General features: G+C 44.8%; 1 protein-coding gene across 1 annotated transcript; it reads left to right on the top strand.

Annotated features, from left to right (window-relative positions):
• Positions 1–12: 12 nt before the first annotated feature.
• Positions 13–22,219, top strand: WDR77 (WD repeat domain 77). The gene is made up of 10 exons (XM_069944581.1): positions 13–385; positions 9,783–9,968; positions 13,063–13,204; positions 13,278–13,327; positions 14,422–14,492; positions 15,457–15,511; positions 17,783–17,854; positions 17,949–18,057; positions 19,758–19,826; positions 20,519–22,219. The coding sequence occupies exons 1-10, from the start codon at positions 301–303 to the stop codon at positions 20,673–20,675; spliced, it is 996 nt and encodes a 331-aa protein (XP_069800682.1). The 5' UTR covers positions 13–300; the 3' UTR covers positions 20,676–22,219.
• Positions 22,220–23,322: the final 1,103 nt, after the last annotated feature.

The raw sequence follows: 23,322 nt of genomic DNA, 5'->3' as shown, positions 1-23,322 counted from the left end.
TATAGAGAAGCGAGGAGAGCAGTGATCCAGCTGTAATAACTGCCGGCCGTCTGTCACGTGTATGAGGCGGCCCGGTCACCGATCACTATAGTTACCACCACTGGCCTGGCAGGAAGGGATGTGGGATTACGTTACGCTTCTGTTCCCGGTTTAAATATGGCTCCCTGTGATCCGCCCCCTCACGCTGTCAAGGGCGCACGGAGGAGGCGTGGCTCCAAGTGACGAGGGGGCGGAGACTCGAGCGCGCGGTGCCTGGCGGGAAGGAGCGCAGTGACCGTGAGAGCCGCACGTGCCGGGAGGATGAGCAAAGCCAGTCCGTGGGGCAGCCCCATGAGGGCCCCGGCGTGTATGGAGAGCCAGCTGGGAGCGGTGCGGTACCGGAGAGGTCAGACACGGGGAGACTAGTATTGTGTGTGTGAATGAAGATGTAATGCTGCAGGTGTGATGGCTGTGACAGGCTGAGAGATATCTGATGTAGGGGAGTACAGTGACAGCTATATACTCATCCTCAGGTATTCCCAGTATACAGGGAGCACGTTACCATCATACTGCCACTCATCTGCCAGTATAACAAGCCTAATATTACCACTACACGCCGGATAATACCGCCACACTGTGACCATATAGTACTGGCACTGACTGTATTACAGACGATATCACTATAATACCGCCATACTGTGTCCACATAGTATCGGCACTGTTACTGATAGGTATTACAGATAATACCACTATAATACCGCCACACTGTGACCACATAGTACTGGCACTGACTGTATTACAGACGATATCACTATAATACCGCCACACTGTGACCACATAGTACTGGCACTGACCTTATTACAGACGATATCACTATAATACCGCCACACTGTGACCACATAGTACTGGCACTGACCGTATTACAGACGATATCACTATAATACCGCCATACTGTGACCACATAGTACTGGCACTGACCGTATTACAGACGATATCACTATAATACCGCCATACTGTGTCCACATAGTTCTGCCACTGTTACTGACCAGTATTACATACAATAGCACTATAATACCACCACATCGTACCAACACTGTTACTGACTGTATTACAGATAATACCACCACACTGTGACCACATAGTATAGACCACGATATCACTATAATACCGCCATACTGTGTCCACATAGTACCGGCACTGTTACTGATAGGTATTACAGATAATACCACTATAATACCACCACACATAATACCAACACTGTTACTGACCGTATTACAGACAACACGACTATAATACTGCCACACCATGACTATGTAGTACCAACACTGTTACTGATAGGTATTACAGATAATACCGCCACACATAGTACCAACACTGTTACTGACCAGTATTAGACAATACCACTATAATACCACCACACCGTGACCACATAGTACCGCCACTGTTACTGACCAGTATTACATACAATAGCACTATAATACCACCACACCAACACTGTTACTGACTGTATTACAGACAATACCACTATAATACCACCACATAGTAACAACACACTGTTACTGACTAGTATTATAGGCAATACCACTATAATACCGCCACACTGTGACCACATAGTACCAACACACTGTTACTGACCAGTATTACAGACAATACCACTATAATACCACCACACCGTGACCACATAGTACCGCCACTGTTACTGATCAGTATTACAGACAATACCACTATAATACCACCACACACAGTACCAACACTGTTACTGACGGTATTACAGACAATATCACTATAATACCGCCACACCATAACCACATAATACCAACACACTATTACTGACCAGTATTACAGACAGTACTACTGTAATACCACCACACATAGTACCAATACTGTTACTGACGGTATTATAGACAATATCACTAATACTGCCACACCGTGACCACATAGTACCAACACACTGTTACTGACCAGTAATACAAACAATACCAATATAATACCGCCACACCATGACCACATATTACCAACACTGTTACTGATAGGTATTGCAGATAATACCGCCACACATAGTACCAACACACTATTACTGACCAGTAGAGATGAGCGAACCTGGAGCATGCTCAAATCCACCCGAACGTTCGGTATTTGATTAGCTGGGGCTGCTGAACTTGGATAAAGCTCTAAGGTTGTCTGGAAAACATGGATACAGCCAATGACTATATCCATGATTTCCACATAGCCTTAGGGCTTTATCCAAGTTCAGCAGCCACCGCTAATCAAATACCGAACGATCGGGTTCGGATGGACTCGAGCATGCTCCAGGTTCGCTCATCTCTACTGACCAGTATTACAGACCATACCACTATAATACCACCACACTATAACCCCATAACCAACACTATTACTGACCGGTATAATAGACAATACCACTATATAGTGACACACCATGACCACATAGTACCAATACAATGTTACTGACCAGTATTACAGACAATACCACTATAATAGCCCCACACCATGACTATGTAGTACCAACACTTACTGAAAGGTATTACAGATAATACCACTATAAGACCGCCACACATAGTACCAACACTGTTACTGACCAGTATTATAGATTTTTTAATTTATTTTTTTATTTGTATAGCGCACACAGATTCTGCAGCGCTTCACCTATCTGTATGTTTTTGGGTGTGGTAGGAAACCAGAGTACCCGGAGGAAACCCACACAAACACGGAGAGAACATACAAACTCTTGTGTCCTTGCTCGTATTTGAACTGAGGACTCCAGCGCTGCAAGGCTACAGTGCTAACCACTGAGGCACAATATAACTATAATACCACCACACCGTGATCAGTTAGTACCAACACACTGTTACTCACCAGTATTACAGACAATACCACTATAATACCGACACACCATGACCACGTAGTACCAACAAGCTGTTACTGACCAGTATTCTAGACAATACCACTATAATACCACCACACCGTACCAACTGACTATAATACTGGTCAGTAATAATGTGTTGGTACTATGTGGTTAGGCTGTATAGGTATTATAGTGGTATTGTCCATGGACAATACTGGTCAGTAACAGACAATACCACCACACCGTAACCATGTACTACCAACACACTTTTACTGAGCAGCAATACAGATAATACCACTATGGTACCGACACACCGTGACCACATAGTACCAACACTTACTAGAAAAAAAATTCACTGACCAGTATTCCAGATAATAGCACTATATAAGGTTCAAATAATACCAGAACGTCACATTGCCTTCCCATACTGATTGAATTGAACCGCCACGCTGTTACTGAATCAAAATCGCAGTACAAAGACAAATCCGAGCAGTGACAATAATACCAGCGCCCCAGGAGTCCTATCCCTATCACACACTGAGTATTACCGCCATTCTGTTACTGAAGAAAACACAATATATACAGACCGCACTATTCCAGCTTCAGTCTCTTCCAGCCACTATTCATCTATGCAGAATCTTCCGGAGAAACATCTGAGGCGTCTCCTTCTCCTCTATACATAATCCCCACCTATAGTAATAGATGCCCCCTTGGTGTCCTGCATAGTAATAGGCCCTCCAATAAGTAGGTATGTCCTCAGTAAGGGAGGCACTCCACCCTATTTTCTATAGTTAGATAATCCACCCCCCATGCTAAAAATACAAGGCGCTCATACTCACCACCTGCACGGTGCTGTAGCTGAGCCCCCTCCATCCTCCTCTGCCCTGGTGCAGGCTGGGAAGAGTGATGTCCCCATCGCACTCCCGGTGTAGGCTTACCCCCAGCAGCTTACCGGGTGAGTGCCTGAACTCCAAAGGAGGAAGTACAGTGGGCAGGCTGCGCAGCCTCGGACGTGGCGCGGCCGCCTACAGTATGAACCGCCACTCTATTGAAAATGAATAAAGAGAGAGCGCTCCACAGCGCATCCTCTCACCGCTCTATCTCCGATCCGCCTTTTGACATGTCTCCATGACACGTCAAAAGTTAACGATAGATACAGTTTAAAATGTTCAAGTTCGGCAACGCTATCCGAACCCGAGCGCTCAGCGTTTGATTCCGCCTAAGGGAGCCCTTACACAGACGGATTTATCTGACAGATTTTTGATGCCAAAGCCAGGAATGGATTTGAGAAGAGGAGAAATCTCCCTGTTTATAGTCTGTTCCTGGCTTTGGCTTCAAAAATCTGTCAGATAAATCTGTCTGTGTAAAGGTGCCCTTATAGAGTCCGGGAAAACCGGCAGTATTTATGTCTTCCTGGCGGCCCTCGGGCTGCATCCAGCTTAGGCAGTTGCGGGGAATCAAAACGCCGATCGTTCAGGTTCGGATAACGTTGCAGGATTGGAACATTTTGCCGGATTCACTCGACACTCATCATGTGCTTTATTGCCTGTGATCATGGAGCAGGTGCTGATAACCATGTGAGGCCGGGGTGCGGGTCCTGCAGCTGTTCTGACACCATAAGATACTTTATACATCGTCCACATGACAGCACCACATGGAGGATGTCACCCTTGACCTAACAGGAACAGGAAATACAGAGAGAGGTTAAAAGGGCACTTCCCCAATCCCACCTCAGTGTTTTTCCTGTTCCTGTCAGGATCAAAAGGAATACAGAAGTTACCTGTGATCCTTCCCGGTCACGGGTCGGGACGATAGCCTCAGGTGGTGGTCCGGGGTGTTCCTCTGTTCCCCTCCAAGGTCCGGTCACGGCTCAGTGAGGGGTCCCTTGTGGATCCCTCGTGGTCCCAGTCTCCCTGCGGCGCTCAAAGCGGGTTGATGCAGGGAGACGATCCAGATTGCCGCTTCCCCTCGCACGCTGCGGTGCGCCTGGGCCTACGCGCGCGGCGGATGTGACGTGCGGATGACGTCAGACGCCGGCGCACGCGTCCCGCATGGATTGCCGGGAGTGCGGCATGACGTCTTTGGGCGCCAAATTCAAAACGCCTATCGGAGGCGGACCGGAAGTTCGGCGGTAGCACCAGGTGACGCCAAGTTCAATCGGACCCAGCAGTATTTAATGGTGAGATGTCCAGTCCAGCTCTCTCTCTCTCTCTCCTTGCCACCATGGATTCTCCTGCTGCTATAGGAGAGGCTGCTGAGTCTACTGCTACTGCCGGCTCCGTGAGTTAACCCCTTGGGGTCTCTTTTACATAGGAAGCAATCCTTTTATGCTGATTCCTTCCCTATAATTGTGTATTTGGCTCTCTGCTTTCTCTTAGGGAGAAAAAGAGACACAAAAGAAACCAAAAAGTAGAAGATGTGTGGGCTGTAATGATAAGATACCTGATGATTATGCAAGACAACTGTGTAAAGTGTGCTACAATAAGCTGCATCCCTCCTCACGTGTATCCATCTCAGAGGAACTGCGCAAGGTTATCCGTCAGGAGATCAAATCTATATCTAAAACAAACCCCTCTACTTCTACTTCAGCTTCTGCTACCCCTCCCCCTGCTCCTCCACCCAAGAAGCGCAGATATGTTATATCAGATTCTGAGTCTGAACAAGAGAAGGAAGCTTCTGAGGAGGGTGAAATTCCTATTGATTCCACTCCTAAGGAGTCTGGGAAGTTTTACTTCTCCTCTGAGGATTCAGAAACCCTAATTAGAGCCATAAGAAGCGTTATGGGTATTGATGATTCTGAACAGCCTGTATCTATTCAGGATACTATGTTCGGAGGTCTTAAACCCAAGAAAAAGAAAGTTTTTCCCATTCACGAAAATATCAAAGATCTTATTAAAACTGAATGGAAGGAGCCTGAAAAAAGGCTGTTTATACCTAAAGAATCCAGTAACAGATTAAATTTTGATGAAAAGGATACTGCAACATGGGCCAATATCCCTAAAGTAGACTTTCAAGTATCCAAGATATTAAAAAAGACAATGCTTCCTTTTGAAGATGCCTCTCAGCTAAAAGATGCAATGGATAGGAAAATGGAGGGACTACTAAGAAAGTCCTGGGAAGCCTCCGCAGCCATGATTAATCCTAACATAGCTGCTACAAATGTGTCTAGGGCGCTCTTCATATGGTTGGAGCAGTTAGAGGGCCACCTGGGAGGTACTACCTCGAGGGAGGAGATCCTTAAATCTATTCCTATGCTGAAATTGGCAACAAGTTTTCTGGCAGATGCATCTGCCGAATCAGTCAGAATTGCCGCAAAATCAGCTGCCCTCTCTAATGCAACCAGAAGGGCCCTCTGGTTAAAGAATTGGCAGGGTGATGCAACGTCTAAAATAAAGCTATGTCAAATTCCTTTTGAAGGTGATCTCCTCTTCGGCTCTTTCCTTGAAGAGATCTTGGATAAGGCGGCTGATAAGAAAAAGGATTTCCCTACACCCAAACAAGAGAAAGGTAAGAAACCTTTTCGTCACTATACACAGTACACCCACAGAAGGGACGAGTTTAAAGGTAAAGGCAAAGGAGGAAGATGGGCCTACCCAAAAGGAGGACGTGGCAGGGGATTCCTCCTTAATCCCTCTACTGAGGGAAAAAACAAGTGACAGCTCCAGAGTGGGGGGAAGGCTATCCTTATTCCACCGTCAATGGGAGAAGATAACAAACAACCAGTTCATCTTAAACATCCTGAAAAGTGGGTACTTAATAGACTTCTCCTCCCTTCCCCCCCAAAAATTCTGTATAACCCACTTCAAATCAAAACTAATGATGGATCGTGTGATGAAGGGGGTTCGGGATCTGCTACTATTAGGGGCAATCATCCCTGTTCCCCAGAAGGAAATCGGTTTGGGTCATTACTCAACCCTTTTCCTAGTCCCAAAACCCAATGGGACTTACAGGACAATAATCAATCTCAAGCCTCTAAACCGATCTATCAAACACAAGAAATTCAAGATGGAGACAGTGAAAACTACCATTCCCCTCATACATCAGGGGGCATCACTAGCAACCTTAGACTTGAAAGATGCTTACTTCCATATACCCATTCACCCTGCGCATCAGAAATACCTCAGATTCGCAGTTCAGACACAGCATCAACTAGTACACTATCAATTTCAAGCCCTACCGTTCGGAATCTCATCAGCCCCATGGCTATTCACAAAGATTATGTTGGAAGTAGTAGCCTATCTAAGGAAACAAGAGATAACTATTGTTCCATATCTGGACGATCTCCTGTTAATCGCTCCATCTCCATCTATCCTTTCTATACAGATTCAGATAACTATTTCTATCCTACAGGATCTCGGCTGGATAATAAACCTGGACAAATCAGATTTAACACCAGCCTGCAGGAAGAGATTCCTGGGAATGATCCTGGATTCAAACCTGCAGAAAACTTTCCTGCCTCAAGACAAGGTGAATGTGTTAATGACAAACATTGCCTCCTTCAGGAAGAAAAAATCCACCACAATCCGGAAGGCCATGTCGCTCTTGGGTTCTATGACCGCTACCATCCCAGCAGTACCTTGGTGCCAACACCATGTTCGCATCCTACAGGGCGATATACTTCATGTGTGGAACAGATCCCCCTTAACATTGGACAAACGGATGACGATTTCACAAAAAGTGAAGATTTCGCTCCTCTGGTGGCTGAAGGAGTCCAATCTACAGAAAGGTTGCCCTTGGATTCTGGATCCAGTAGTCACGGTGACCACGGATGCCAGCCAATCAGGTTGGGGTGCTCACATTCAGGGCTTTCACTTTCAGGGTCGTTGGTCGGAAGAAATCAGTGCCCAGTCCTCCAACTTTCGAGAACTGGCTGCAGTCTGGGAGTCTCTGAAAATGGCGGAACACCTGCTCCTCAACAACCATATAAAGGTCTATTCGGACAACTCGACGGTGGTAGCATATCTTCGCCACCAAGGAGGGACAAGATGCAAACTTCTGCAGCTGCTATCCAGAAAAATCTTCTCTTGGGCAGAAGGCAAGGTGAGATCTATCTCAGCAGTCCATCTAAGGGGAGTGGACAACAAACTGGCAGACTTTTTAAGTCGCAAAATAATACACCCTGGGGAATGGGAACTCAGTTCCCAGATCTTCTATCAACTTGCAGACAGATGGGGTTTTCCACAGGTGGACCTGTTCGCCTCAAGATCCAACAGGAAGACAGAAGAATTCTTCAGCCTGAACCTTCGGGATTATCCAACAGCATTGGATGCTCTCCAACAAGACTGGAATTTTCATCCGGCCTATGCGTTTCCTCCTCTACCTCTCATCCCGAGAGCTCTACAAAAGATACGCTCCAGCGATACCACGGTCATCTTCATAGCTCCCCACTGGCCAAAGAGGAGTTGGTTCAGTCTCCTATCCTCCATGTCAATCCAGGAGCCCTTTCCGCTTCCTCTCAGAGCAGATCTCCTATCCCAGGGACCTCTTCATCATCCGGACCTTCAAAACCTCCATTTAACTGCCTGGCTACTGAGAGGTCCATCCTCACAGCCAGAGGTTTGTCCTCTAGAGTAGTAAATACTCTTATGAAAAGTAAAAAAGAAATAACATCTGCCATATACCTTAAACAATGGAAGAAGTTTTGCTCCTGGTGTGGAGATCCGCCTCCGGATTTGACAAAACCAGACATTCCTAAGATATTGGACTTTCTACAAGCTGGATTAGACAAGGGTCTCTCCTTAAGTACCTTGAAGGTTCAGGTCTCAGCTTTAGGATGCATTTATGATACCAGAATTGCAGAGCATCAGTGGATCAAAAGATTCTTCAGAGCAGTATCCAGAATCAAGCCGAAGATAAAAAATCTAACAGCGCCTTGGGACTTGAATACTGTTCTCTTGGGCCTCTCAGACAGACCATTTGAGCCCTTACATGAGATCTCTTTAAAATTACTTACCATCAAAACCGCCTTTCTTATTGCTATAACAACAGCAAGGAGGGTAGGAGAGATTCAAGCCTTATCTATTATGCAACCCTACTGTACCATTCTAGATGACAAAATAGTATTTAAATTAAATCCTGTTTTTCTACCAAAAGTTGTGACCAATTTTCACAGGTCCCAGGATATTGTTATTCCTTCATTCTGTGACAATCCGAAAAATGAGAAGGAAGAGTCATTTCATCGCCTGGACGTAAGACGTGCTATTCTTCAGTACCTGGAAACCACAAAACCGTGGAGGAAAGATGAAAACCTGTTGGTCCAATTTCAAGGTCCTAACAAAGGTAAAAAAGCCTCCAAAGGTTCTATAGCCCGTTGGATCAAGACTGCCATCTGTGAGTCTTACTCGGCCAGAGGAAAAGAAGCTCCATCGGGTCTCAAAGCTCATTCTACCAGAGCCACTGCAGTCTCCTGGGCAGCCAAATCAGCAGCCTCTCTTGAACAAATTTGCAAGGCTGCTACCTGGTCCTCGCCTCATACCTTTTTCAGGCATTACCGGCTGGACGTGGGTACTTCCCAAGACATGGCTTTCGGGAGAAAGGTGCTACACGCTGTGGTCCCGCCCTGAAAGTCTAAGTTGGTATGTCTCCATGTGGTGCTGTCATGTGGACGATGTATAAAGCAAGAATTATTACTTACGATAATTCACTTTTTATGAGTCCATCATGACAGCACCCTTAGATTTCCCTCCCTATGTGTTGTTGATCCTATGGTTTCGTTATAATAACACTGAGGTGGGATTGGGGAAGTGCCCTTTTAACCTCTCTCTGTATTTCCTGTTCCTGTTAGGTCAAGGGTGACATCCTCCATGTGGTGCTGTCATGATGGACTCATAAAAAGTGAATTATCGTAAGTAATAATTCTTGCTTTCCCAAAGTGTGAATCCTACAGTAATCCATGTGAGTGAGTCCGCGCATCTCCTAACATTGTGGTCTTCTATTACAGATGGCGCCATGCTTCTCTCCGCTTCCAGCCTGAACTCTCGCACCTGGGGAGGGTCCATTTGGGTTTTCAAAGATCCTAAAGAAGCCCCTAATGAAAGCCAATGTACGGCCGGCGTACAGACAGAGACCGGCGTGGCCGATGTGGCCTGGGTGCTGGAGAGAGGGATCCTTGTGGCTTCAGATTCCGGTAATGTTGTTCTCATGTAATAAGTGTTCTATGAAACTAATCATGTCACAAGAACCAGCCCATCACGTCCGACCAGTCAGAACCTGTAGGATTATGGTCTACATGAAATAGGGGGGGTATCCTATAATGTCTGACCCCCACCACCACCACTCATATTTGTGTATGGCATATCTGTATCCTATATCCTAGCCAGGTTTTTTTTTCTTTCAAATCAAAGAGATTTGTAATTTACTTCTATTAAAAAAAAAAAAATCTCCAGAGTTCCAGTACTTACCAGCTGCTGCATGTCCTGCCGGAAGTAATGTATTCTTTCCAGTCTGGAGAGCAGGAGAGGGTTTCTATGGGATTTGCTACTGCTCTGCACAGTTCCTGACATGGACAGAGGTGGCAGCAGAGAACACTGTGTCAAACTAGAAAGAAAACACCACTTCCTGCAGGACATACAGCAGCTGATAAGTACCGGATGACTGGAGATTTTTAAATAGAAGTAATTTACAAATCTCTGAAACTTCCTGACACCAGTTGATTTGTAAGAATTTTTTTTCCGCTTGAGTACCCCTTTAAGGGCCTTTTACGTGGGCTGTTTTGCTAGAAGGGCTCCTGTGGCCGATAATCTGCCTGTGTAAAAGTGACAGCGATCAGCAGAGGAGCGGGAAAATGCCTGATCCTTGGCTGATGGCATATTTAGGACTGCCACGAAATTTATCGCTATCTGCTGCACATCTTCCTGTGTAAACAGGAGATGGGCAGCCAATAGCAAAGGGAAACTGACAGCACAGTTATGTATATATCTGTGCTGTCAGTTTCCAGATCACACATGCAGTACTTACCATCTGCGCTGCTGTGTGATCTGCCACTGTCAGCTCCTGTCTTGCTCCGTCTTCAAGCCACTGCCCTACCTCCTCCAGCTGTCATTCTGGAGGAAGCAGGGCGACAGTGTGTTAGGGTTGCACGATGCACCGAAATATCGATACTACTATCGATATTCCGGGGCAAAAAACGATTCGGTACCAGGATTTCCTGGTATCGATACTTTATGTTAATTTGCATAATAGCGCAGTATAACATAAAGTATAAAGTAGAGAACACGGCCAGCGGCTATCTGAGCGCCGGCCGTGTTCTCTGTGTCCCGCCCCTGCTACCACCTGTCATGTCTTCGGTCCCGCGCAGCTTCTGCCCCCGGTGGCGCCAAATTCAAATTGCCGACACACAGCGATGGCTTGTGCCGGCTATGTAACTGTATACATGCCGCTGTCACAACTGACAGTGGCATTCTCCCATCCTGAGCGCGCTGTATATGCAGCAGGGGTCGGCTACTATGTGTAACAGACCCCGGCTGCTAATGACTGCATGTAACCCTTTCAATGCCGCGATGTAATGTGATCGTGGCATTGAAATGGATGATTGACAGGTGGCTGAGAAGTGTCCAATCGGCACCCCCGCAATGTGAGTGTGGGGGGGCTGATGGGTCACCTCACAGCCCTAGGTCCGCACTCACCTTCCCGGTGTCTCTGCTGATAGCAGAGCACTGATACTGATCTATGCAATGCTACAGCAATAATATATAGCATTGCATAGCTCAGGTCATCCAAAGGGCAGAGCAGGGTCAGCGGCAGGAGAGAGAGAGCAGCACGATCCGGGTGAGGAGGACGGAGGGGGGGGCTGGAGAAGACGCGGCCATCTGGCAGCACAGGATTGTGAGGAGGAGCGGCAGGCCGGGCCGTCAGGAGACTCCCGGGGCAGACATCAGTGCGGGTGAGGAGGGGGTCGGTCGTGCTCTGACTGGGAAGGGAGGGGGGGGCTGTAACCTGCGCACAAATAAACAAGTGTGTGTTGCATGACTATAATCCCCATTATCCCCTTAAAGCTGAAGTGTATTACATTACTATAATCCCCCTGATGTCTGGTGTGTGTTACATGACTACAATCCCCATCATCCTCTGATAGCTAAAGTGTGTGTGTGTGTTGTGTGTTACCACAACCCCCACCATCCCCCAGATAGCCGAAGTGTTAGATGACTACAGCCCATATCATCCCATCCCCCTGATAGATGGTGTGTTACATGACTACAACCCCCATTGTCCCCAGATACTTGGAGTGTTAATGTCCTTACTATAAAATTATCACCTTCCTGATCACAAACGGTAAACAGAGCAAGCGCATAAAAACACCAAGTTCAGTAGCACATAAAAACATGCTACTAAATAAAACTACAGATCATGGCACAAAAAAAGACTCCTCACACCACAGCCAGACAGGTAGCAGTGTTAGGAGTGAGAATAGGGCAATTTTTAAAGCACATTTACTTTAAATAATGGAAACTTTTTTAAAGTAATAAAATTAAAGGAATGTGAATTGGTTCGTTACGGACCTGTTGGGGGGCATTTCTAATTTTCAATATAATTTATTCAGTATCGAATTGGTATCGAGCATTGAAAAAAAAAGTTGGTATTGGTATGGAACTCAAAATTCTGGTATCGGGACATCACTACAGTGTGTATGCCAGATCACACAGCAGCACTGATGGTAAGTATGCACTGCTTTTGTGATCTGGACACTGACAGCAGAAATATAAGCATATCTGTGCTGTCAGTTTCTATGGCTGCACAAACGATACAAGAATTGTTTGGGTGGCCCAGCTGCTTGATTTATTGGTTTGTATAAAGGAACTGCAAATGAGTACCGATCTAGCTGATCACCACTCGTTTGCATCCTTGCACGGCCCCATGTCAGGCCATGTAAAAGGACTATTAGGCAAACAGTTTTTTCGGATGACCCTGATCATTCAAACGTATGTATGATACCTAAAGGATATTGGTCTGTGCTAGTAAGGGAGGCTGTATCTCATCCAACCTGTCCATTCTGGCATGTGTCACATACATAGGGTTACAATTCATGTGAGTTAGAGCCCTATTACACGGAGTGATAGTCGCTCCATGTAATGGAGGCAACGATCGGCCGATGAAACAATCACTGTTCATAGTAATGTATATACAGTTTAGGGGATGGGCTGCACGGACATAAGCCATTGGTGTGTAGTCAGTACCCCTTCTCATCTTAACTAACCTTTGCTCTCCCATGTCTGTGTCTCCAGGGGCTGTGGAGCTGTGGGAGTTACTGGACAATGAATCTCTCTTTGTCAATAAATTCACTAAATATGAACATGACGACATTGTCACAACCCTGGGGGTCTTCACTGGGGGGACACTGGCTGTCAGTGGAAGCAAGGATTTCAGGTATGATAGGACCTTTCGTAGGACACTGTTTCAGTGAATTATTACAGACGTCTTAACCCTTCTCTTATTTCAGTGTGCAGATCTGGGATCTCCCGCAAAAAACGCTCCTGAAGTCTTATAAAGGTAATAAGGATCAATGCTGGTGTGTTATAGCTTGACTTTGCATGGGGCTTCCACCTATATGGACACTATGAAAGTAGCTGCAGGCATGTGATCACGGGATGGAATGATAGAGTATATCTATATAGCTAGGGTCTATAAGTTAGTATGGAGTTCAGTGGGGCACAGCTGGGGTGCACATTGCTGATACTTACAGTACATAAGTGATGACCGCCTAAAGGTGCTACACCGCCAATAACTAATCTTGAAATAAAAAATAAGAGAAGTGGTAGAGGGCACTCACTATAAGTTGTGATCTTCTTTATTTCAGTGCTTGATTAAAAAACACACAGGACATTGTGGGCTAATACGCAAGACGCCAGCACTTAGATGAACTGAGGTAACAGCTGGTTTGCGCGCATGCGCGCTTCTTAGGACCGAGGAAGCGTCCATGCGCGCGAACCAGCTTTTACCTCAAGTGCTGGCGTCTTGCGTATTAGCCCAGAATGTCCTGTGTTTTTTAATCAAGCACTAAAATAAAGAAGATCACAACTTATGGTGAGTGCCCTCTCCTACTTCTTATTTTTTATTACTTTAGACGCACATATTTTTCTGGGAAAGTGAGCACCAACCAGTGAATTTTTTCACTGTGCACCCAGACTCTCCGCCAGTATACAACCCCATGCCATCCATGTTTCTTTGAGGTAGTGCCGGTGTCTGTTGCTCCATATATGTGTAATCTACTATTGACCTACAATGAAGCCTGTCTTCCACAGCAAGCCAGAGAGTGAAGCGCAGAGCTGGGTGCTTCTTCTGGCTTTATATAATGTTTGGTTAGGGCAGGGGTAGGGAACCTTGGCTCTCCAGCTGTTGCAGAACTACAACTCCCATGATGGGAGTTGTAGTTTTCCAACAGCTGGAGAGCCAAGGTTCCCTTCCCCTGCGTTAGGGTCCGAACATACAGATCCTGTCCAGTCAAAACTTTTGAGGCGTCTCTGTGACCTATTTCTTTCATATAATCCATAATTCAGTATATTGATTGTACTGGATTCTGCCCCATTAGTATTGTAGTAGTTTCACATTTATTTGCCCATTTATCTGTGTGTTTTATGTCCTAGCACATTCCGGTCAAGTGAATTGTGTTTCCACGTGTCCTGGCAAGGAGACGGTTTTTCTATCCTGTGGTGAGGTAAGGCCGCATGTCTATGGTTTCTGTATATTACAGGCTTATAGTATATGGTAATATTATCTATATACCCCATATATGTCAGCATGCCTGATCTATGGTGTCATTTATAGGTGTGTTTTTTTTAATCTTTTTGTTTTGTGTTGTAATACTATGGTTGGTATTATACTGCACTTAGTGAGCATGCTGAACTGGTCAGAAATTGCAGCATTGGGTTTCATTGACTACACATTTTGATCAAATATATATAACTATTGTTGTGAATGCTGTACCATACTGTCCAGCTTATTCTCCATGTTGGGGAGCTCAGATTCTGTCTTATTTAAAGGGGTTGTCGACCAAATGTTTTTTTCTTTCAAATAAACTGGTGCCAGATATTTGTAATTTCATTCTATTAAAAAAATCTTGAGTCTTCCAGTACTTATCAGCTGCTGCATGTTCTGCAGGAAGTGACGTGTTCTTTCCAGTCTGGAGAGCATCAGAGGTTTTCTATGGGGATTTGCTACTGCTCTGGACAGTTCCTGACATGGACAGAGGAGGCAGCTGAGAGCACTGTGTCAGACTGGAGAGAATACACCATTTCCTACAGGACATACAGCAGCTGACAAGTACTGGAATACTTGAGATATTTTTTTTTTATAAAACTAAATGACAAATTACTGGCACCAGTCGATTTGACAGGAAAAAAAAATGGTGAACTGCCCCTTTCGGGGGAGGGGGGGGGGCCACCACCTTGATGACTAATAAATAAAATGTTGGTCTGTTTATACACAGACAGCAGACGGTATATTTGCATTTTCCATTTTATTTCATTTTTTTTTATCAGTTATTGGCACAAAACTGCTGTGATTTGCAGAAAATCGGGGGAAATGCTTCAAAAAATACAATCTGCTAAGTGTGAATAAGCCTCTAGTGACTGGATTATGTGCCTCAGCCTAACATTGATTCTGATTATCTTTCCATAAAGGATAAGAGGGTGTTACTGTGGGACACAAGGAATCCAAAACCTGCAAAGTGCATTAGTAAGTAACTTGCATTTTATGTATAGTCCCTCAAATTACAATGTAGAACAACAACCTACGTATCCCAGTTTATGATCTGTATGGGATAGTAGTGTCCTGTAACGCATGATATGTAGTGGATATGTTTCCAGATTACATATGAGTTGGCCTGTCTGTTTATAGGATAACTAGTGTAGAGCGGAGAGCGGATCTGTCAAACTGTTCCGGTTCAGCTACGTTCTCCGAACCCAAACGCCCTGCATTTGCTTCCCTATGGCTGCAGAAGTTGGATGCCGCCCTAGTGAGTCCTGGAAAACATGGATACAGTCGTAGACTGGCAGCCCTATTGCTGCATCTGACTTCTGCAGAGCGGGAAATCAAATGCTGAGGGTTAGGGTTTGGGGAACAATGCCAAACCCGAACATTTTGAAAGGTCCACTCAACACAAATGATGACCCATACGTACTACAGTTAACGCGTAACTGTCATTTTTCTGAAAACAATAAATATCTATAGTACAAGCGATTTTTAAGAAACTCTGTAATATGTTTTATTTACCAAAAGAGTTTCCTTCTGTACTGCAAACTGTTTTCCTAGCTCCCTCCTCACTTCAGAAGAAGCAGGATTTTTGTGTCCATTATGCTTTATGGAGAGGGGAGGGGCTGAGAGGAGCAGTCCTGCACAGCACAACACCCTGCAATCTTCTCTCAGCAAGTTCCTAGATAAGCACTGACCTTTCTGATCTCCGAATCCAGCGTTTTATGTGCCCAGACAGTCTACAAACAGCTGACCTTCATGTATCCTCTTCCTGCTCACTCATCTCCCTCTGACCCTCCCCCCTCCATAGGATATAATGGACACAGCAGGACCCGTCTTCACTTGCTTTTCTGTAATGAAGACTGCTTTGCCTGATTATGAACAGATAAAAAGTGAGGGGGGAGGCTGGGAAATAGCTTTTTGAGTACAGAAAGAGGCTTTTTTGCCTAATAAAACCTATTATAGAGTTTCTTAAAATCGCTTATACTGCTGATTTCTGAAAAAAAGACGGTTACACCTTAAATATAGATGTATAAAATATCAGCTAAGTTGAAGTCGTGTATATACAGCACACCAATGATCCTCATTAATGACAGAAATATAGTTCCATATAGTTCTGGCTAGCCTGTCATCTCAGAGACCTTTGTGTCAACAGAGTCTGGCTGTTTGCCAATAGTACAGACCCATACTGCACTCTTCTATGCTGAAACTGCATTGGACAGACTGTTACTGTGCGTGACTGATGACTTACACAGTACAGTACTATAGATGGCATGTGGGGAAGAAAGGGTTAATGATGCACTGGCTTTGCAAGGTGCTTTGTGAGCAGAAGTGAAAGAAACAACAATAGCAAGTAAGGGGGTTACACTAAGCATTGAGCTGCTGCTAAAGGCAAGCCTGCCAACTAAAGACTGGGGGATTTGAAAAGACCACACAGTGTACATAACCGCAGCAAAGAAGGGGTTACACTAAGCACTGAGATTAGAGGAAAGCCCTGATTTACCTTGCATGGACAGTGCATATTCTCTGGAGAATGCAGGTTCACTGTCTTTCTCTTGCGTACAGTATGCTAAATCCCACTCCGCCTGTAGGAACACATTTGGAGCCGTTTATCTTAGGTAAGGAGTCAACTTTGGTACAAGAAGTGATTTCACGAGTGTTAGGAATCACATAGGCTCAAATAAAGTGACGTTGGTTCAAATGACCGTGTCCATTTAAACATGCAACACCTCTGTACCTTGGTATGTTATAGGATTTGTTTCCTCATTCTATGGGTTTTGCCATTTCACACTTAGTAAATATAGATAAAAGTGCTAAAATAAACCTGCAATAAATCTGTCCAACAAGAAAAATGGACCCGGCACTACTACTCCTGCATACGCTATGCATCTTCACTAGTACTAGACACACTCATGGAACACATTCTGCTCTATTGAAATCAGTATCCAAGTCCACTGTATCCGAATAAGATAAAGAAATAGGCACTCACCCACATATGTATAGTCTTCTTTATTTCAAAAACATTTAATAAAAACCGCAGGGAGAGGGAGCATGGCAAACAGGTCTCAGCGACGCACAAATCATGCGTCGCTGAGACCTGTTTGCCATGCTCCCTCTCCCTGCGGTTTTTATTAAGTTTTTGAAATAAAGAAGACTATACATATGTGGGTGAGTGCCTATTTCTTTATCATATTTGGATACAGTAAACCTGCAATAAAGTTGATAGACAATTGGGATTGTGTTTCTCCCCTGCAGATGTCTGTGGCCCAAATGTCTCTCCTACATATGTGACCTGGCATCCACACAAAGATGACGCTTTCGCATGTGGTACGTAGAAGCCGCTTTCTGTTATATCCTTCATTGCAATTGACTTGTCACCAATTTACAGAATTCCTAACTCCTAATTCCTAACTGTTACCAGGTGATGAACTAGGAAATATATATATTGTAAATTTGAACAAACCAGAATCGACTCAGGCAATAGAAGCACATTCCAGATGTATAACCGGGCTGGCGTATTCCAGCCACAGGTAAGAGACGTTTATTTTCCCCGACCGATCAATAAACTTTTGACTTGTCGTAAAGACATATCATAGGTTTTGAAGTGACAGTGCTCATGTAATGTACAGGAAGCTATGTAAACTGGTTGATTAACCCTTTCACGACTGTGGGTCATTGATTCATCAATGTCCCAGCTGTGTTCAGACAGGGGGCCGAGCTCGCGGCCGTGCGCAAGCATTACCTCCTTCCCTCCCTTCCTCGCCGGCCTCTGTAGCCAGGAAATTAGAAGCCTGAGGCTTCTGGTTTCCATGGCTGTCATCGGGGCTCTGCCATCACATCACAGAGCCCCCATGGTTACCAGACAGAGACTTCTTACTTTGTAGAGGGAGAATTCTCTGTTTTGAGCCCCTTCGATGCGGAGCGCAGCTCTGGTGCTGACAGTTGCGGCAGGTTCCCGGCTGTCGCTGACAGCCGGGACCCTACTCGGATGACACAGGCACAGCTTCTGTGCCTGTGTCATCCAGGGAAATCGAATTAACGTCGCTGCAGCAACATTAACAAAGGAGGGGGAGGGGGGTTAACCAAGAAAACCTTTCTAGACTGAAGTTTCGGCAAACGGCTCATTTTGTCAGAAGACGTTTCTATTGGATATATATTTTATTAGCATCAGATGCTGCTGTAGAAATGTATTGCATGCAGCCAGTCAAATGAATGACCAACCATTTTATAACTCAGTCAGTTTTAGGGTCCTTTTACACAGGCCAATTATCTGCTAGGAGCATCGCTAGAGCTGCTGCTGCTGCCACAGATAATCGGCCAAAGAACGGGCAGTTGGCCCGATTATTGACTGATTGCATCTTTTGATCATGCTCACAAATTTATGTTTATAGGCTGCACATCTCCTTGTGTAAACAGGGGTTTGTACGGCCAAAAAAGATAAAGGGAAGCTGATATATATTGGGGGAATTGACCACTTAATCACCCATCATTGGGGTATGGAGGGGGTCTTAGAATTAAAGCCACCTTCATACCCAGCAATTCCCAGCTACTATCTGTAACTGGTGGGCTGCCGCCAATAGCCAGCGCCAAACCTGTCGACTATTTAAGATGTCAGCGGCGTTACAAAATTTCTTTGGTCTTGGCAGACTGTACCGGTAGAGTGCAGGTCTCATAGATCAATGTAGTGCATATTTAGGATCAACAAGTGCAGAAATGTCTTGACTATTAAACTGTTGAACGGCAATCGAATAATCCCAGTGAAAAAAATTATACCAATAAAAATGACAGATTATGGCACAAAAAAATAAGCCACCATATCGGTGGCATGGCATGGTCATTTTTGAGATGAGCGAACTTGCCAACAGTTTGGGGTCGCACAAACCCGAATGATTGGCATTTGAATCCTGCTGCCTGGAGTAGGTGGATGCAGCCCGAGGACTGCCTGGAAACTTTGGATACAGCACTGTGTCCATGTTTTTCAGACAGTTTCCGGGCTGCATCCACCTTCTCCGGGCAGCAGGATTCAAATGCCACTTGGGTTTGTGTGAACCCAAAATTTGGGCAAGTTTGCTCATCTCTATAAATGATGTATATAAATTAGTAATCGCATCATCTATTTAATTGAGGGAAGTTGTTTGAATCAGCAGTCACTTTTACATTAGGCACTGGACTTTATTACTAATTGGATTCCTAATGTTTCCACTTATGGGCGATCTGATGTGTCTTACAGCTCTCCATACTTGGCCTCCATCAGTGAAGATTGTTCTGTTCTGGTCCTGAACTCTAACTCTACTGAAATGTAAGAATAATCTTAACTTATTCATTTTTCTGTTGAAAAAAAGACTTAAAGGGAATCTGTCGCTAGGTTTAAATGAGGGCAGCATAAACTAGTGACAGAAATGCTGTTCTTCTAATATGCAGGAGAATGGGATTAGTGTCGTACCTCTCCCCCCATCCTCCAGCTGCTGATTATCAGGTGACTACCCATACACAGCATGGATAGATAACTGCCAATCAGCAGCTGGTGGGCAGAATGTGCTGGTGCTCATGAATATCCAGGACTACTGAACACACACGTATTGGAGAGGACTACTTATTGTCCATGTTATTCAGGAGGAGATCTCTGGATCAGCTGCACAGACCAATGTAAGTCATACATCATTCTGTTCAGCTTTTGTCACTACTTAATGCTACCCTGAGATAGGACAGTGAAAACATACTGACAGTCTCTTTAAAGTAAAAATAACCTTATAGTGAAATATTTCCATTGTCTGTGTGTCCATATGTCTAGTAGTTTAGATGGAAAACTTACAGTCTAATACTCTGTAACATTCTGAAAACCTGTCTTTTAACATCCCATCACCTACCGGTCCCGTTTATTCATCCTGACTGCTGTTTTACAGGCACTTCCTCTCTATGCCCCATGTACAGATCTTTACATACATATTTATTCAGCATTATTAACCTTAATATGTTTATGCTTGTTTCCAGCTTCAAGGATCAGTCCCACCAAGATTTTGTTACAGGAGTGGCTTGGTCTCCCACCGATATCTCCAGCTTTACTACTGTCGGATGGGACCACAAAGTTCTTCATCACAGCCTCCCTAAGGAGGACAAACCAGAGCCACCCGCTGAGACACAAGATTAAATGAGAACTGCCAGAAGCAATATGTTAAAGGGTTATTCCGAGTTGATTTATGATATTTTTTTTTATTATTTAAAAATCAAATTGGAAACCCCCTTTAAATGCTGCTGTACATGAAAATGTGAAAGCTGGGGAGGAGATGATCAGAATTGCCTGTGCCAGAGCTGGCTGATAATTCTGGCTCATTCTTAGGATCCTACTACACTGGCAGACTACCAACGAGCGAAACGAGCGCCGATCTGACCTATTAGCCTGATAATTGGGCATTAAGGGCTGCATGGACATCGTTAGCGATGTCCATGCAACCCTTGCCCAAACACCTCACACTTTACCTCTCCCCGCTCCCAGTTTTCTCTCCTGTGCTCTGCAGCTTCCTGGTCCCGGCAGGTACAGCGACTGAGCGGCCTGTCAGCTGCAGCTGCCAAGACCGGGAAGCTGCGGAGCACAAGAGAGAAGACCGTGAGCGGGGAAAGGTTAGGTGTGAGGTGTTTGGGCAATTGTCAGCTGTCGGACGCACATCGCTATTACATGTAGCGATGATCAGTTGGCGCCTAAAAATTTCATGTCCAAACCTAAACCAATGATCAGCCGATAATAGTTTCATTGGCTGATCATTGTCTCTATTACAGCCCGATTCGGCCAATTATCGCTCCATTTAATAGAGCCCTTAGACTGTCCAATATTTAGTTCATTGTATAAGAATTACAGATTTTGATTATCCTCCCCATTGTTCTAATAGTTTTGATAGGTAGTCAGTGTTTGAAAGTACAGACCAAAGTTATTGCCTTGTCCACATGACAATACTTGTTTTTCTGCTTCCGTGTTCACGGCCTATATCTGTGTTCCTCTCCTGTCTGACTTTTAGTGTCTGTTACATGTGTACTTGTGTGCACAAGAGTGGATTTGGATCCACCCTGTAACAATAGTGAACCAGCAGAGCACAAATACACAAGTGTTTTCATGGGGGTCATGACACTATGTAAGGCTTATGATCTGTAATTCCAGGCACTTTGAAATATTTTGATGTACACCAAGGGGCATTTCATATAGCTGTACTATAAATGTCCACACAACCTGTAAGTATTCTAGCTGTGATAGCTTATAATGCACTGTGAGTGTGATAACATAGCAGAATCCAGGTACACCCCCCCTGGCATTCAGGTGCAGCATTCTTTTGTGCCACATTGGCAGATTGCGGTTCTGGAAACAAGCACTTGTACATGACTAGTGGTTTGGGAACATGAGTTGCCTTTTGGTTGATGTCCTAAAAGCGTCTTTTGTATTTCTTCTTATATACTCAGTGGCCCAGATTTATCCATCTGCCAGAAATCTAAGCAAAACAACCAATCACAGCTCGGCTTTCACCGCCAGAGCTTGCTAGGATATAAAAGCTGAGATGTGATTGGTTGTCATGGGTTCTGGCTTCGGGCAGATCAATAAATCTGGGCAGACATGTTTTGTTTTAGTTGCTGCTTTTTGATAGCATTTGTTTTATATGACTGTAATGCTGAGTTTGATAGGAACTAAAATAAACTAATGTTAACAATTACCGTTATTTGTACTTTAAATAAAATGTTGAGAGAAGTAGAGATTTCTATGTTTAACCCTTTCACGACCTGGGGTCATTGATGCATCAATGCCCAGGTTGTTTTTGGACATCAGCTTATGGGATCATAATGATCCCATAAGCTGATGTCCCTATGTCTGCCCCCTGCCGCTGTTACAATCTTGTGGGAGAGAGGGGAGGGGGCAGAGCGCATGGCGCGCGCCCTGCCATCCCTCCCCCTGCCGGCCTCTGTAGCTTTGTACCATCGGGGCTCTGCTAACACTTCGCCTGATGGACACAGGACAGAGAATTCTCTCTTTGTAGAGGGAGAATTCTCTGTCATAAGCCCTATAGATGCTACGGTCATGCTGAACGCAGTATCTATAGGGTTAATGGAGTTGCGGTGGGAACCCGGCTATCACTGATAGCAGCGACCTGCCGCAGATTATCCTTGATCGTAAATTAACGTCGCTGCAGCAACATTAATTTACAGTGCAGCAGCGGGAAGAGGTTAAGGCTAGACTCACATTGTGTACTTTTGATGGGGTAATGCAAAAGGAATAGGGAATTCTAAAACTTTACTTTTAATATAAATAATTCCGCTAAAAAGTCACAAAACAAAACAAACTATGATATTCTTCAACCAAAACTGTGATCACAGTGGTTGCAAAAAATGGATATGCCACAGTAATACAATACACTAGGGGATCCCTGATGTGTGTACCCCCATAGTATGTGGGTCTGGGTATCGGGGAGGGGCTCAGGTCAATGATGAGGGGCAGGACCTATTTCCCCCCTATACTCCCTTCTCCCTATATACCCTGCCCTAGGCGGAGTTGACGCCCTGATAAGGGCGGCCCCTCTCTGGAACCTAACCCTAGTTCCTATATAGCCCTACACAAGCACAGTGAGCTAGGCTATCTCACTTGGTATTAACTGCCTAGGCTAACATGTACTAGTGAGTGGAGCAATTACTAAACTCAAGAGGTAAATAGGTAGGGTGTCACCAGATGCAGAGCGGAGTCAGGGAAAAAGAAAAAGAGAGAAAGAAGGGAGGGGAGACACACACACACACACAGGCTGATAGATATAAGTATATGTGAT

Source organism: Dendropsophus ebraccatus, chromosome 11 (genome assembly GCF_027789765.1).
Source record: "Dendropsophus ebraccatus isolate aDenEbr1 chromosome 11, aDenEbr1.pat, whole genome shotgun sequence".
Classification (NCBI taxonomy): Eukaryota; Metazoa; Chordata; class Amphibia; order Anura; family Hylidae; genus Dendropsophus; species Dendropsophus ebraccatus.
This window is presented reverse-complemented; position numbering and strand designations above follow the sequence as displayed.